Source organism: Anabrus simplex, chromosome 1 (genome assembly GCF_040414725.1).
Source record: "Anabrus simplex isolate iqAnaSimp1 chromosome 1, ASM4041472v1, whole genome shotgun sequence".
In the NCBI taxonomy this organism is placed as follows: Eukaryota; Metazoa; Arthropoda; class Insecta; order Orthoptera; family Tettigoniidae; genus Anabrus; species Anabrus simplex.
In genome coordinates this window covers 869990500-870007302 of record NC_090265.1, presented here as the reverse complement: position 1 = coordinate 870007302, position 16803 = coordinate 869990500, and the positions used below count along the sequence as shown (strand labels likewise).

Here is a 16803-nt window from a genome sequence, read left to right as displayed (position 1 = left end):
AGAGTAGGGTGAACTTGATCTCCTATTGTTGAATGCTCGAGTAAGAAGAGTAGGCTGAACTTTGTCATCTATTGTTGAATGCCCGAATAAGAAGAGTAGGGCGAACTTGATCTCCTATTGTTGAATGCTCGAGTAAGAAGAGTAGGGTGAACTTTGTCATTTATTGTTGAATGCCCGAGTAAGAAGAGTAGGGTGAACTTGATCTCCTATTGTTGAATGCTCGAGTAAGAAGAGTAGGGTGGACTTGATCTCCTACTGTTGAATGCCCGAGTAAGAAGAGCAGGGTGAACTTGATCTCCTATTGTTGAATGCCCGAGTAAGAAGAGTAGGGTGAACTTTGTCATTTATTGTTGAATGCCCGAGTAAGAAGAGTAGGGTGAACTTGATCTCCTATTGTTGAATGACCGAGAAAGAAGAGTAGGGTGAACTTTGTCGTTTATTGTTGAATGCCCGAGTAAGAAGAGTAGGGTAAACTTGATCTCCTATTGTTGAATGCCTGAGTAAGAAGAGCAGGGTGAACTTTATCATTTATTGTTGAATGCCCGAGTAAGAAGAGTAGGATGAACTTTGTCATTTATTGTTGAATGCCCGAGTAAGAAGGGTAGGGTGAATTTTGTCATTTATTGTTGAATGCCCGAGTAAGAAGAGTAGGGTGAACTTTGTCATTTATTGTTGAATGACCGAGTAAGAAGAGTAGGGTGAACTTTGTCATTTATTGTTGAATGCCCGAGTAAGAAGAGTAGGGTGAACTTTGTCGTTTATTGTTGAATGCCCGAGTAAGAAGAGTAGGGTGAACTTTGTCATTTATTGTTGAATGCCCGAGTAAGAAGAGTAGGGTGAACTTTGTCATTTATTGTTGAATGCCCGAGTAAGAAGAGTAGGGTGAACTTTGTCATTTATTGTTGAATGCCGGGGTAAGAAGAGTAGGGTGAACTTGATCTCCTATTGTCGAATGCCCGAGTAAGAAGAGTAGGGTGAACTTGATCTCCTATTGTCGAATGCCCGAGTAAGAAGAGTAGGGTGAACTTGATCTCCTATTGTTGAATGACCGAGTAAGAAGAGTAGGGAGAACTTGATCTCCTATTGTCGAATGCTCGAGAAAAAACGTAGGGTGAACTTTGTCCTTTATTGTTGAATTCCCGAGTAAGAAGAGTAGGGTGAACTTGATCTCCTATTATCGAATGCTCGAGTATAAACGTAGTGTAAACTTGGAACTTGGTCCCCTATTGCTGACTGCCTGAGTAAGAAGAGAAGGGTAAACTTGGTGTCCTATTGTCGAATGCCCAAGTAAGAAGAGTAGGGTGAACTTGGTCACCTAGTGATGAATGCCCCAGTAAGAAGAGCAGGTGAACTTACTCTCCTAGTGTCAAATGCCTGAGTAAGAAGAGTAGGTTGAACTTGGTCTCCTATCGTCAAATGCCCGAGTAAGGAGTATAGGGTGAACTTGGTCTCCTAGTGCCGAACGCCTGAGTCAGTATGCCAAGACATCCGGACTGTGATCGCAACAAATTCCAGGTATCCAAACGGCCACTACATGAAGCTATGAACAATGTTTTTCTATTGATTCCTTCTGTTTACTATGTTTTTTACAACTTAAGACTAAATAACATAGTTGATGGGGAAACTAGTGAATTTATTGATGATGATACAGAATATGAGTAATCATTCATAGACCTGTAATGCAGTCTTAAGTTCACAAGTTAAAACACATTCTTTGTAAATATTCATGATTATCTATGACACTATTGATTTGCAGTAGTATTAGTACTAATGTAGAATACGATATGCCAAATAACTTCATTTTTCAGGAGGCACTTTTTAAAAGTTGGCGAGCTCGCTGCAGTTTATATTGTATTTCAGTGACCTCTACGCGAAGTGGTATATATTTGTGAATATAATAAAGAAGGAACGAACTTTATTCTTAATTATTCAGCAAGTTTACAGCGTATTCTACGGGCAACCGAGTCTTCCTGAGCTTTGCCATCATACGGCTTGTTGCAAAATCTACCACATTGGCATTAAAACCGAAAAATATTTTTTTGAACTATCGCGTTCTGCGTTAGTGCAACAGACATGTTATTTCTCTCCTCTTAAACCAGTTTTAAGTAGGTATGTCCTCTATATCTTTAATAAATTTACAATAACTTTCACTGCACACATCTCACAAGTGCATTGAATTGGGATATGCCAATTTCCCACTGAGGTACCCAATTGTAAGAAAAAAGATTTTTCTTAATAAGCTGAATATGTTTAAATATAAATGGTATGATAGAAATTATCAAATAATGAATTCGGTTGATCTTAAAAATATTTCGTTTGTAATCAATTGATTTTATATGCGTCTAACAAAGCGCGCATTCATTTTGAAACTTCCGACTTGAATAAACTTAATATAGTCGAACCCACCCTAACGGACACCATTATTCGCGCACACATCCCTATACGACATTTTCCACAGAACCGGTTTTATTTTACATAAGACATGTGTTAAATAAGCCTTATTTAAACGGACACCTCGAATTTCGGACAGCGGATATCGACATCAGTCTCATCCACCTGTCTTAAGCGGACAATTTACACGTTCCAGGACAATTTTTACACCCAGCTATGTCATCCTTTGTTTTAAAACCTTTCTGCAGACATACGAGAAAACCTTTTGAATTTTTGATTTCGAGTCCAAAGGAAAGAGAGAAGGAAATGCACTCAGCAATCTTGTAGTAACCAAGTTAATTTTTCTGTACAGGGCTCTTCCCAAACCTTTCGTTTTGGTCTTCTTACGTTCTAATTAGTGTACATTCTAAGAATTCTAGTTGCCCGGGAATGCTGTCAGTGACTCTGTTTACTCACAAAATACCAACGGATTTTCCAACCTACCTTTCATCATTCTGTTTATAACTTACAGTAGGTCAGGGCCTCTCAAACGCCCAAAATCTCACGCGTGCAAACAGCGGCGCAGACTTCCTGTGCACTGTGCATCGGTCCCGCTCGGCTCGGCTCGGGACTACGCTTCGTCTCTGGACTACTTGGCTAAGCTCGGCTCAACTCGACTTAACTCAGCTCGGATTTGGAGCGCTATGGAGCAAGTGAGGAAGAGGGAGACAGGGGGAGCGAGCGAGGCAGGCGTGGGGAAAGAGAGAGACAGCGCTATTGCTATAAATCGAGGAGTGGGGTCTGCACTCTGGTCAACCAAGCGAAGTCGTCTTTTGCACCGTGCACAGTGCATGCACCGGGCGCATGCACCCTGAGAGGCCCTGACTTAGATTGTCGCTGATACGGTTGATGTTCTATTTAAATACATATTTAAATTAAATATTTATTTCTTCTACCACATTCGCCCGATGTCCGCTCTGATGCTTCTCACGCACACACGGTGTGATGAACTCTTAATTGCAGCTTAATGTTGTCGTCAGCTCCCACTTGAAGGCGCTGTGCCAGCATACAGCGAGCCACCTGGTGACGAACGAGCGTACCACTACAGCTCCAGCGGTAAAGCATTCTTAAATTCAAACCCTCATTATTATAGAAGACTTCCTCGTGATAAGTCGAGGTTTTCTTCTGAAGACTCGGTGCAAAGTTATCTGCGAAATGTAAAGAGTTTCGCCTTGTTTTCTTGGCACGCCATAAGCCCAAAAGCCCATATTTGTCTACAAGTACGGGCCGTGAAGACATAAACGTTAACAAGGGACGAGGGCTTTCAGCGAGAAAGCTCTCTGAAAAATTCATATGCGGGAAAAGCCCAACACAGTTGTGAAGAATTAAAGGGAAATTTTGAGTGGGAGGAAAATAGGAATCGAGGAGTGAAAAGGAAGCGGGAGTCATGTTTGCAGAAGTGATCATTGTTGTATATAAGTAGTACAAGTGTGTTCGAGCAAAGAACCTGTGAGCGAATGGGCCAATATTACAAGATAAACCGCGAAAAGTAGCAAATAATCTGAAAGTTAAGATTCTTGAAGAGATGAATTTGTGTGTCATCCTGGATCGGGAGTATGGAGATACAACAAGAGAACCATTTAACAGAAATTATTCTCTTTCCGATAACATCGTGGTAAAGAAAAACTGTGCTAAATTTATACACACAGCTCAGTATTTACTTTCCTAAGCTGGAATATTTGTAGAGGATGTAAAATAACTTCTAATCTCTCTCAGGCAAATATTTAGTTAGACATGTTTTATAATAGTCAAAATTAAGATATATGCTTATATTTGAGAAGGATGTTCTTTGTCGGTTAACATGTTCAATTAATTTTTACAACCTTATTTTAGCGGTCACCTCTCGTAACGGACATTTTCCCACGTAACAGATGGTGTCCGCAGAAGAGAGGTTCGACTGAGCCGCTACTATTTTCTCTTTTGGAGGGGGGTTTCGTATTGATGAAGAAAACGTCTATTTAGTTTTCAAGTGGGGGGGGGGGAAATTAAAAGTTACTGCTGATTGGACTTTATGTATCACCCGTAAATTGACGTGTTTGTTCTCAATAAAAAATAAAAACCATAAATAAGAACCATTAAATTTATTCAAGGTCGGAAGTTTCGAAACGAATACACGGTATATTCAATGTTAGCATTAGTGTAAAGTGTAATTTGTCTAAGTATAAACAACAATGATCACAAATGCAACGGGCCAGCACTGCACAGTGCCTAACCCAGAATATCGAGCAGCAGGGAACTCTATTATGACGTCATAGGGCATTGAGTAGAGGTTGCCTGCCTCATATGCCTAATATAATACTGTCTAAACCTCACCAGAGTTTTAAAGTGCAGTGATTTGAAGTTTAGAAAGGCGCGAGCGATCTCACCTCCATCTGAATGACGCCTTCCTCTGTTTCCCTGGCCTCGAGCGGCCTGAACAGCGCTCCGAACAAGACGCAGCTGAGCACCAGGAGCGCCACGATGAGCATGGCGTGCTGCCATTTAAGCCTGTCGATCAGCAACTCTGTGAGAGGTGCCAGCACGAAGGTGCCTAGGCCTGAGCCACACACAGCGATACCCGTGGCCAATGAACGGTACTTCTCGAAGTAACATGTCACACTCACAATGGCTGGAAGGTAGATTAGGCCGAATCCGAAACCTGTAACATACACACACATTTTATAAGAGTATTTCTCGATAACAAGGGTGGCTGCTCACTTTGAAAATACACGAAGTGAGCCACATTGTTACATTCTGTGGTAGTGATTGTTGTTTTCAGGGTAAATAAAACGACAAGCATCCTCTCTTAAATCTAATAGCAAAGCAGAGTCAACTCCGTACAGGCCATGAAGGCCCTTGGAGGGGCTTCCACTATCCGTAACCTCGGCTCTTGATGGGGTAGAGTGGTTAGCTCTACGCGCGGCCGCCTTTGCCCCCAGAGATTAACCTGGTACTCATTTTTAATGTAGGCTGAGTGAACCTCCGGGCCATATGCACCTCCGGAAGTGGAAATCTCGTTTCTTAAATGTTACGACTTCCTGACTGGGATTCAAACCCACGTCTTTCTGGGCGAACCGAGCACGCCTTTAACGCCTCGGTCAGGTAGCCCCTTCTTAAATATAATCAGAGGAAAAAATAGAAGACCTCCCATTTTTCGAAGAAAGAGTGTACTACAAACACATTACCGGGGACGGAAAATATGAGTGTCAGCCAAATGATATCGAATGTTTGAAGTTTGAACCTGAAGCACGCAAGTAGAAACAATTCCTTACTCATCTAGGTCAGTGGTATTCAAACTTTTTGGTTGGTGTACCCCTAAAATCCAATTGTTTTACCTTCGTCCCCCCAAAGTACAAGTATATTGTTATTATACAGAAATAACAAATGACTGTTCTGGATGTAAAATAATATTAAGTATAATGATCATTATTAGGGGCCCGGATGTTTATAACATGCCATATTTTATTTCTTTATATTATCCCATGGAAAATATAACTTAAGCATGATTTTATCCACAGTGACGAAAATTATGCAATTTTCACGGGTCATATAAAGTCATATTTTGGCTATTTTAACGTTTTTGTCATATTCTGGTACTTTTTCATATTATGGTCATATTTCCCCGTGAATTTTCGTGTTTTTGTCAAATTTCATATTTTTATTCTATTTTTACATGTCTGCTTTCAGTCGTCTCAAAGACGGACTTTTCACATCTGCTAATCGTTGTCTGTAATTTGTTACAATTATGTTTGTTAGAAACATATATGTATGTGAATTAGGAGGGTAAGCTGTATAGAAAGAGACACATGCGTATAAAGCGACAGGATAGTGAGCCTCAACTGAACTTTAATGATTTGCCATATTTCAAATATAGCCGAATAACATCCCGCGATGTTGAGTGGTGTCTTCCCCGTTACAGGTCAATGTAGTGCGAAAATAGAATATCATTCCCATTTGAAAACTTTAAAATATATATATATAATTTGCTATTGTAATTCTTTCTTATCGCCTATCAAAATGTGACATGTATTTCATTCTGTGCAGGTCGAGAGTTACCTCTGGATTGAGTAATTAAATAAATTCAAAATATAATAATAAAATTAATAAAATTATATATGATTATTATTATTGAATATTCTAGATTTTTAAAGTATATTTTCAATATAATGTTAATTTAAACATCGGCAAGATTTCGAAGATTTCGAAAATGTGACCAAAAAAACTTTAAAGTCATATTTATCGTGATATTGTAATACATTTTTATGTCATAAATACTTCATATTTCTAACATTTTTAGGTCATAAACATCTGGGCGCTATTCACCATCATCGTCATCACCATCCGCAGCTTATCCCGCTTGCTCAGGAGTCTTTGCACGCTCTGATGAATGCAAGTGTTGAGACCGAGGATGTAAGGTTGCATGCTCTTTTCAATTGAAAATCCCACCCCAGCAATCAAACCACGGTCGCCGGGATGACAGGCAAGCAGCTAGCCGCTACACCACCCTGTTCGTGAATGATGACAATAGTGTAATATCGTCACTGGGCAAAGGAAACCTCGTAACTCCTTCGGAGTAAAGTTTACAGAAGAAACCCAAAAACTGAAACGTTAGCGATGTTCTTGGCATTTTCATTGCTTATCGATAGCCTAATTATTCAACCATTGGGGTCTTCTGTTCCATTCTCAGGCAACGCGGCAAGTCTTCACAAGACATGGAGAAACGTGGGTTTCCTAGTGATTGGAATTACGACGTTTTCATTCTCTACCGACGATATATATTACTCATGCAACAATTACTATTGTACTACATATCAATATAAGCTAAACTGGTCTCCCACCTTTACCTTTCACTCTTCCCACTCTCTGAACCTCATCAATATCCACCTCACTAAAATTGATCTTCATTGTATTCTGTAGCATCTCCACCACTTTATAAACTAGTGTCACCTTATCTTCTTTCGCAACTTCTTCAATACTGTGTATAAAAATGTTCTTCCTCCTTCGTTTCTGGTTCCCATCCGCAACTTCTCTTTTGAGTTTCGCCACCTCCCCCTTCAGCATCTGAACTTTCTTTCGCATTTCCTCCATCTCCGCCTCATTTCTCCCCACTTTTTCCTTCACCTCATCCACCTCATTCTTAACGCACTATCTTAAGTTCTTTAACTCCTTGGTATGATTTCTTATCATTTTCTTTAATTGGTCTATCTGACACGCCTCCTTCACCACTTCTTTTAACGCCTCGATTTCTTCCCATCCTAGGGCACCAATTGGGCCTGGCCCTGGGTTTATCTCTACTCCACCTATTATAAGCAGCGCTACCAGCACCACCGCCACCAGAAGCCCTGCCATCTTCCCTATTTCCTCACCCTTCATCCTCATAGTCAATTCCGATTTCTTCTTCTTCCTGCACTGCCAACTTCCAATCCTCACTCGATAAAGTTCTAGCGCTAGACCATACCTCAGCACTCAGCACAACCGCTCACACTGCTTACTCGATCGACACTGATTGTATTATACACTGACTGACAGAGCAAATGCAACACCAAGAAGGAGTGGTCAGAACTTTATGCCAATTGCAGGGTAGACTGACGTCACTGAGGTATGCTCATGATGTGAAATGCGCCGCTGTGCTGCGCACGTAGCGAACGATAAATGGGACACGGCGTTGGCGAATGGCCCACTTCGTACCGTGATTTCTCAGCCGACAGTCATTGTAGAACGTGTTGTCGTGTGCCACAGGACACGTGTATAGCTAAGAATGCCAGGCCGCCGTCAACGGAGGCATTTCCAGCAGACAGACGACTTTACGAGGGGTATGGTGATCGGGCTGAGAAGGGCAGGTTGGTCGCTTCGTCAAATCGCAGCCGATACCCATAGGGATGTGTCCACGGTGCAGCGCCTGTGGCGAAGATGGTTGGCGCAGGGACATGTGGCACGTGCGAGGGGTCCAGGCGCAGCCCGAGTGACGTCAGCACGCGAGTATCGGCGCATCCGCCGCCAAGCGGTGGCAGCCCCGCACGCCACGTCAACCGCCATTCTTCAGCATGTGCAAGACACCCTGGCTGTTCCAATATCGACCAGAACAATTTCCAATTTCCCGTCGATTGGTTGAAGGAGGCCTGCACTCCCGGCGTCCGCTCAGAAGACTACCATTGACTCCACAGCATAGACGTGCACGCCTGGCATGGTGCCGGGCTAGAGCGACTTGGATGAGGGAATGGCGGAACGTCGTGTTCTCCGATGAGTCACGCTTCTGTTCTGTCAGTGATAGTCACCGCAGACGAGTGTGGCGTCGGCGTGGAGAAAGGTCAAATCCGGCAGTAACTGTGGAGCGCCCTACCGCTAGACAACGCGGCATCATGGTTTGGGGCGCTATTGCATATGATTCCACGCCACCTCTAGTGCGTATTCAAGGCACGTTAAATGCCCACCGCTACGTGCAGCATGTGCTGCGGCCGGTGGCACTCCCGTATCTTCAGGGGCTGCCCAGTGCTCTGTTTCAGCAGGATAATGCCCGCCCACACACTGCTCGCATCTCCCAACAGGCTCTACGAGGTGTACAGATGCTTCCGTGGCCAGCGTACTCTCCGGATCTCTCACCAATCGAACACGTGTGGGATCTCATTGGACGCCGTTTGCAAACTCTGCCCCAGCCTCGTACGGACGACCAACTGTGGCAAATGGTTGACAGAGAATGGAGAACCATCCCTCAGGACACCATCCGCACTCTTATTGACTCTGTACCTCGACGTGTTTCTGCGTGCATCGCCGCTCGCGGTGGTCCTACATCCTACTGAGTCGATGCCGTGCGCATTGTGTAACCTGCATATCGGTTTGAAATAAACATCAATTATTCGTCCGTGCCGTCTCTGTTTTTTCCCCAACTTTCATCCCTTTCGAACCACTCCTTCTTGGTGTTGCATTTGCCCTGTCAGTGAGTGTATATATATATATATATGCAGCTACAGAAAAATTGAAGTGAACGAGTGGATTTCGAAACAAGAAATTAGAAAAATCAATGGAGCATAATAAACATTTTTACACGCCTCGTCAATGGGAGGGACAAACTGACACATTTTCGAATGAATAACTCAGAAAGGAGACTCTGTGTAGTGGTAGATAAAAACACCACATCAAAACAAGATTTTATTGAAAATGAGCTGCTCAAATCTTATCTGAACTGAATCACTGAAAACAGTTAGAAGCTAGGATAAAATTGCCTACCCCGTGAGACTACCCCACGTACCCTGGTGGTACGCGTACCACACTTTGAATACCACTGATCTAGAGGATCCGAAGACACCAGCTCACTTTTGGAAGTTGTAATGTATTGTAGAATGCTTAATAGATGCTGCTTTTAAGGGACTTAGTCATCGTGCTATACAACCCCGTGTACCTGACAGGTGTGGTGTTTGTGTCAATAGACTCTTTACTTGTGTACTACTACTACTGTTATTGATATTTTGGGGAGCATGATTAGTGCAGTGGCTTAGCTGCTGGCTTTCCACCCGGACGGCCGAGGTTCGAATCCCGATCATCCGAACGTGGATTGAAATTTTCACCTGAAAAATCACGTAGCGTCAGGAAGAAACCCCGGACGAAACCAAAACTAATCCGGATGGCTCCAGTGACCCCAGATATACGTGGGATAAGCTGAAGACAATAACATTTTCAGTCAATTGAGAGACGCCTGGGTATCGGCAGTTCGTCTCATAGTAGTTGTTAATCCTATCGAAAATCTAGAGGCACGAAGTTGTCGCACGTAAGTGCCCTCTAATGCTAGCCAATCAATATACTTCTGTAAATGGTTAATTAAGAATACATTTTAAGTTTCATGACTATTAGGGATACGCACTTTTCTTTATATAAAATCCCCAAAATCCTGGACAGTTTATAACTCTTTCTGGTTATTTTCCCCTCCCCTTAAAAACAATGGTCACCAATTTAAACCAAGAAATCGCCCACTCATCACGCATGGCCCATTACAGTTACTTTCTTGTATTCCGTTGACTAGAAAATCACTTCCCATGTGCATGATAACATTTTTGTTGACCATTTTTCTACCAGTTTTACAAAGAGATTATACGGATATTGGTTTAATGTCTTGATTTTCGAGGTTTCCGTCTTATTAGTATGTATGTCAGATAGAATACCTATCTCCACATCCGAATATAGGATATGGATACGAGACTATACACTACATTTGTCAGTATGAAACTCCAAAACTGAAATATGACACTCATATCTTTTCCTGCCACCCTAAGTTAAGTGCTAGAATTCCAAAGAATTATTGCCAGGATAAATCCATGCTCAGTCCTGTTCCGGATGGCTGCTATTCCAGGTTTTTTAATATACCTACACACGTTAGATATGCAACCCGGGAGCGTGCGTTAAAGTATACTGAGGCAGCCGACCTGACTCCAGGATAAGCAACGTAGAGCTTATTGTATAGAAGCGGCAATGCTAATGACAAATGGTTGGAAGGAGTAGCTTAAATTAACTTTATTCATGATATGGGATACTATGTCAAGAAGTACAGCTACACTGTGAGCACATGGTGGTAAACTTCCACATCCACCCGGAAAATTGCGGTACATCTGTTAGGAGCAGTATTAGCCAAAGGAGCAGGCCAGTAAGCACTCAGAGTCACTTCAATAACCAATAACACCTTGTAAAACAAAAATGAAACCTTCAGTAGGCTTGCTCAGGTGGATGACACCGTAGGCGATGAATTCGAAAACCAGGCAGGAAGTCGGCCGACAGGAAGGCGCGTAGGTCGGCCCTCACTCCTCCCTCCCCTTCCCAGTACGTCTCGTCCAGCACAAGAAGACGTCGTTTCAGTGTTTGATGTAGATGAGACAGATGATACAAAATAACGTTAATTTAGCCTTAATAATACACATTACTTCAAATAAACTAATATATGGGGAGCAATTAGTGATTTATTTCTGTTTCTTGTGTTCAGGTCTTCCTTTCAACTATCTTCCCTCTAACATGAATTACAAAGGGAATAACTGAGATGTTAATCGCCCTGGCATTACCTCAAACAGGCTACCATTTCTTTTGAAATTCTACCAACCTGACTTTCCGCGATTCTGTAATGGACAAGACAAGACAAGACAAGACAAGACAGAATGAACTCGACATTTACTCCCGGTTCGATAAAAATACAAACTATCAGGAGGCTATTTACAAAAACGCAGACAGAAATACAGTTTTATTGATACACGTGTTTTTGTGCACTCACCTGTTCCGAGTCCGATGGTGAAGTACAGAGTGAGTACATTGGGCGCCAAGACGCTGATCCCCAAGCAGAAGCTGGCTAGGACCGCCCCAGCTATCGTTACCGGCCGACATCCGAACCTGTTCACGAACGAGCTGGTGATAGGTCCTGATATGAGAAGAAAATAATAGTTACTGTTCTGTTTAATAGGACAAGTTAATAATTCTAAAAAGTTGGTAATGTTTCCTGGAAACAGAAGAAAACAATGATTGCTAAAATGCTTAACAGAAAAACGACCAATAATTGTAAGAAAAGCATGTAACTATAACGATCCAACTGTTCAATACATTTTAATATGTAAATATTACGTAACATCTGTCTTCGTGGTACTAGTTTCGGACAATTTTTGAACCCACACAAGAAAAATTTAAAATTTTAATTTGTCTTCAATTTTAATACCGCAACGTGAATATGGATCACGTGCCATAGGAATGTTTGTACATTATTATCACTGTCGATCTGATGATGCACTTTTACAATGTCAGCTCGTACCTACTGTATACACTTTTTTTAGTAGTTTTTATATGTCTTGTCAAATTATTGTCTCTCTGCTGATGATGGTCACTCGTGACCAAAACTAGTACCACCAAGACAGATTTAATGTAATATTTACAGAATAAAAATGTATTGAATAGTTGGACCATTACAGTTAATTGTTTTTCATGTAATTGCTGTTCAATACGGACCAACATGAAGGTTCGTAGCTTATAACTATCAGAAAGTTAACGTTTTATACTTGCAATTTTTCCTTTTCGAAATGCATTGGTCCTCCCTGCCCTTTTTCAATTCTGATAATGTTGTAAATTGCAATAATATTGACAATAATCTGCAGTAACATAACGAGAACTCTATAATATATCTATAGAGAATATGAATATAGAGTTGTAATCATTTCAACTATTTAGAGAATAACCACAAAAATTAAGTAAAATGATAATTATAATAATAACAATAATAAAAGTGCATACCTACATAGGCCTCTAAAACACCTGTTAAGGCACCTGTTAACAATACAGTACGGACATTTTTTTACAAGTTGATTTACGTCGCACCGACACAGGTAGGTCTTATGGCGATGAGGTAGGAAAGGGCTAGGGAAAATGAAATGGCGTATGGCTTTTAGTGCCGGGAGTGTCCGAGGACAAGTTCGGCTCGCCAGATGCAGATCTTCCGATTTGATTCCCGTGGGCGACCTGCGCGTCATGGTGAAGATGAAATAATGATGAAGACGACACATACACCCAGTCCCCATGCCAGTGGAATCAACCAACGATGGTTAAAATTCCCGACCCTACCGGGAATCGAACCCGAGACCCCTGTGACCAAAGGCCAGCAGCCATGGAGCAGGACAAATGGCTAGGAGTGGGATGGAAGCAGCCGTGGCCTTAATTAAGTACAGCCCCGGCATCTGCCTGGTGTGAAATTCAGAAACCACGGAAAACCATTCTAAGGACTGTCGACAGTGGGGTTCGAAACCAATATCTCCCGAATGGAAGCTCGCAGCTGCCCGTCTCAAACCGCATGGCCAACTCACTCGGTTTTAGTACGGAAATATTCATTCATTCATTCATCATCTGTTTACCCTCCAGGTTCGGTTTTTCCCTCGGACTCAGCGAGGGATCCCACCTCTACCGCCTCAAGGGCAGTGTCCTGGAGCTTCAGACTCTTGGTCGGGGGATACAACTGGGGAGTATGACCAGTACCTCGCCCAGGCGGCCTCACCTGCTATGCTGAACAGGGGCCTTGTGGAGGGATGGGAAGATTGGAAGGGATAGACAAGGAAGAGGGAAGGAAGCGGCCGTGGCCTTAACTTAGGTACCATCCCGGCATTCGCCTGGAGGAGAAGTGGGAAACCACGGAAAACCACTTCGAGGATGGCTGAGGTAGGAATCGAACCCACCTCTACTCAGTTGACCTCCCGAGGCTGAGTGGACCCCGTTCCAGCCCTCGTACCACTTTTCAAATTTCGTGGCAGAGCCGGGAATCGAACCCGGGCCTCCGGGGGTGGCAGCTAATCACGCTAACCACTACACCACAGAGGCGGACTAGTACGGAAATATACTGTATCATATTTGCATTTAAACTCTTTGAGCCACAGTCCCTCAATATGTCGGCTGTCGGCTTCATCAGAATAACACAGTTATGTCCTGTTAATTGTGCGGTAGGTGGTCAAACGTTATTATTGAAGATGTTTCAATGCGCTATTTTGATGAACTTATATAAAAACAAGTGCACGTAGGTGTGATAAAATGAAAGTGATAACAAAAACAAGAGCCTCTGTGGTTCAGGTGGCAGCGCGCCGGCCTCTCACCGCTGGGTTCCGTGGTTCAAATCCCGGTCACTCAATGTGAGATTTTTGCTGTACAAAGCGGAGGCGGGACAGGCTTTTCTCCGAATACTCTGGTTTTCCCTGTCATATTTCATTTCAGCAACACTCTTCAATATTATTTCATCTGCCATTCATCAATCATTGCCCCAGAGGAGTGCGACAGGCTTCGGCAGCAGGCACAATTCCTATCCTCACCGCTAGATATGGGCTTCATTCATTCCATTCCTAACCTGGTTGAATGGCTGGAAACAGGCTGAGGATTTTAATTTTCAAAACAAAAAACCGACCATATTGTGCTGATAAGACAGCTACTAATTGGTTGGAGTTCTTGATATTCTTTTACCGGATTGGTCTTTGAAACCGTAATCCTATTAAGGTCTCTCTATGCCCGAATAAGTAAAAAGTTGTCTGGGGTGATTCACTGCTTATGTTCAAGATTTTAGGGTTGAATCGTAGAACATACAGTTGGTTACGGGTAATTTAAAGAGAGATTTGTGTAAGTAGATGTCCTACATTTGTATATTCCCTTTCACAGCAGACGTCAGCCTCACGTAATTTTGTTACCAGCTGGGACAGTTAAAAATTAATAATGATAAGAAGAATTAGAGAAGGCCTACAGACTCAGCTGGAACAGATATAACAAAAATCGATATCCAGGAACGCAAAATTAAGACATTACAACTCAGTTATCAAGCCTGAGGCACTTTTCGCCTCGGAAACTTTGATCATTGGAGGCAGATCATTTCATAAAGACAAAGAAAAGGAGAAAAGGAATATATTGAGGAAAATCTCTGGTCCAGTCTACTCAGACGGAATCTGGATGAAACGGAAGTCTCGGGAGATTTATCAGCGTTCTTAAAAGATCACCGACACCATCAGGGAAAGGCGATTAAATTTCTATGTCCAGATTCTCAGAATGAACAATGACAGGCTTACCAAAAGAATTCTCAACATTGCTCTCTCAATGAAAGTCAAGAATAACTGGCTAGTGAAATAGAAAAAGACCTTCAGGAAATTGGCACCCCACAGTAAATTATTTAAGATAGACTCCAGTTCAAAAAAAAAAAAAAAAAAGAATTCAACAACCAACACATTGCTGTAAAAATGAATACCAGGACCAATAAATCATGGACTGAAGAACGGAAAATGTTCAATGCCCAGATGTAGAGATTTTGGGAGAAGAAAAAATTAACTTCAGCTAAATAAGTTTTATCGCGCTTCACAGATGGGCATAACGCTGTAAGAAATGATCATAATGTATTTATTTTTTATCGTACTAACACAGACAGGTCTTATGGTAACGATGGGATAGGGCAGAAGGAAGTGAACGTGGCCTTTATTAAGGCACAACCCCAACATTTGCTAGGTGTGAAAATGGGAAATCATTGGGCCGATGACCTTCGATGTTAGGCCCCTTTCAAGAAAACAACAATCAAGAAAATGGGAAACCACGGAAAACCATCTTCAGGGCAGCCGACAGTGCGGTTTGGACCCACTATCTCCTGAGTGCAAGCTCATACCTACGTGACGAAAACCGCGTAGCTCACTGGTTTGGTAATCTATATATATAAAATAGCTTGTCCTGACTGACTGACTGACTGACTGACTGACTGACTGACTGACTGACTGACTGACTGACTGACTGATTCATCATCGCCGAGCCAAAACTACGGGACATAAAGAAACGAAATTTTGGGGCTACATTCATATTAAGATGTAGGTGCTCGCTAAGAGAGGATTTTTGGATATTCCGTCGCTAAGGGGGTGAAAAGGGGGGTGAAATTTTAAAATTAGTGTATCTATATCTCAAAACTTTAAAAGTTTACAAATGTGAAAATTGGTATTTAGAATCTTCTTTAAAAATAAGGAAACACGATTTTTTTGTTTTCAGAAAAACCCAATAGGACGGGTGAAAAGGGTGGGAAAGTGTGGAAAAGGGGTTGAATGCTTTTAATCAAGGTACCGGTACTTATATCTCAGAAACTGAAGGTATTACAGACCTGAAAATTGGTACTTTTAATCTCTTTTAAAAATAAAGAAACACGTATTTTTTGTTTTTGAAAAATCCAATTAATGGGAGGGTGAAAAGGGGGGTGAATTTTTAAAATGAGTGTATATCTCAAAACTTTGAAAGTTTAGAGATGTAAAAATTGGTATTTAGAATCTTCATTAAAAATAAAGAAACACGTATTTTTTTGTTTTCGGAAAATCCCGATAGCAAAGGTGGAAAGGGGTGAAAAAAGGGTTGAATGAGGATACTTATATCTCAGAAACTGAAGATATTACAGACCTGAAAATTGGTGTTTTGGATCTCCTTTAAAAATAAAGAAACACGTATTTTTTATTTTTGGAAAATCCAATTAATGGGCGGGAGAAAAGGGGGTCAATTTTTAAAATGAGTGTATCTATATCACAAAACTATAGATGTAAAAATTAGTATTTAGAATCTCCTTTAAAAATAAAGAAACACGTATATTTTTGTTTTCGGAAAATCCCAATAGGAAGGGTGGAAAAGGGTGAAAATGTGTTGAATGCCTTTAATGAGGCTAATTATATTTCAGAATCTGAAGATATTACAGACCTGAAAATTGGTATTTGGGATCTACTTTAAAAATAATAAAGAAACAGGTATTTTTCGTTTTTGGAAAATCCAAATAATGGGGGGGGGGGTGAAAAGAGGGGTGAATTTTTAAAATGATCGTATCTACATCTTAAAATTTTAAAATTACAGATGTGAAAATTGATATTTTGAATCTCCTTTAAAAGTAAAGAAACGTGTATT

General features: G+C 41.6%; 1 protein-coding gene across 1 annotated transcript in view; it reads right to left on the bottom strand.

Annotated features, from left to right (window-relative positions):
• The window catches only part of Mct1 (Monocarboxylate transporter 1), a 359238-nt gene that overhangs the window by 81078 nt on the left and 261357 nt on the right, over positions 1–16803 (bottom strand). The window contains exons 3-4 of the mRNA XM_067136498.2: positions 11657–11800; positions 4797–5068 (exon numbers count right to left, since the gene is read on the bottom strand). Of these exons, the coding sequence (XP_066992599.1) occupies positions 4797–5068; positions 11657–11800 (416 nt within the window). The remainder of the gene's footprint in view (positions 1–4796; positions 5069–11656; positions 11801–16803) is intronic.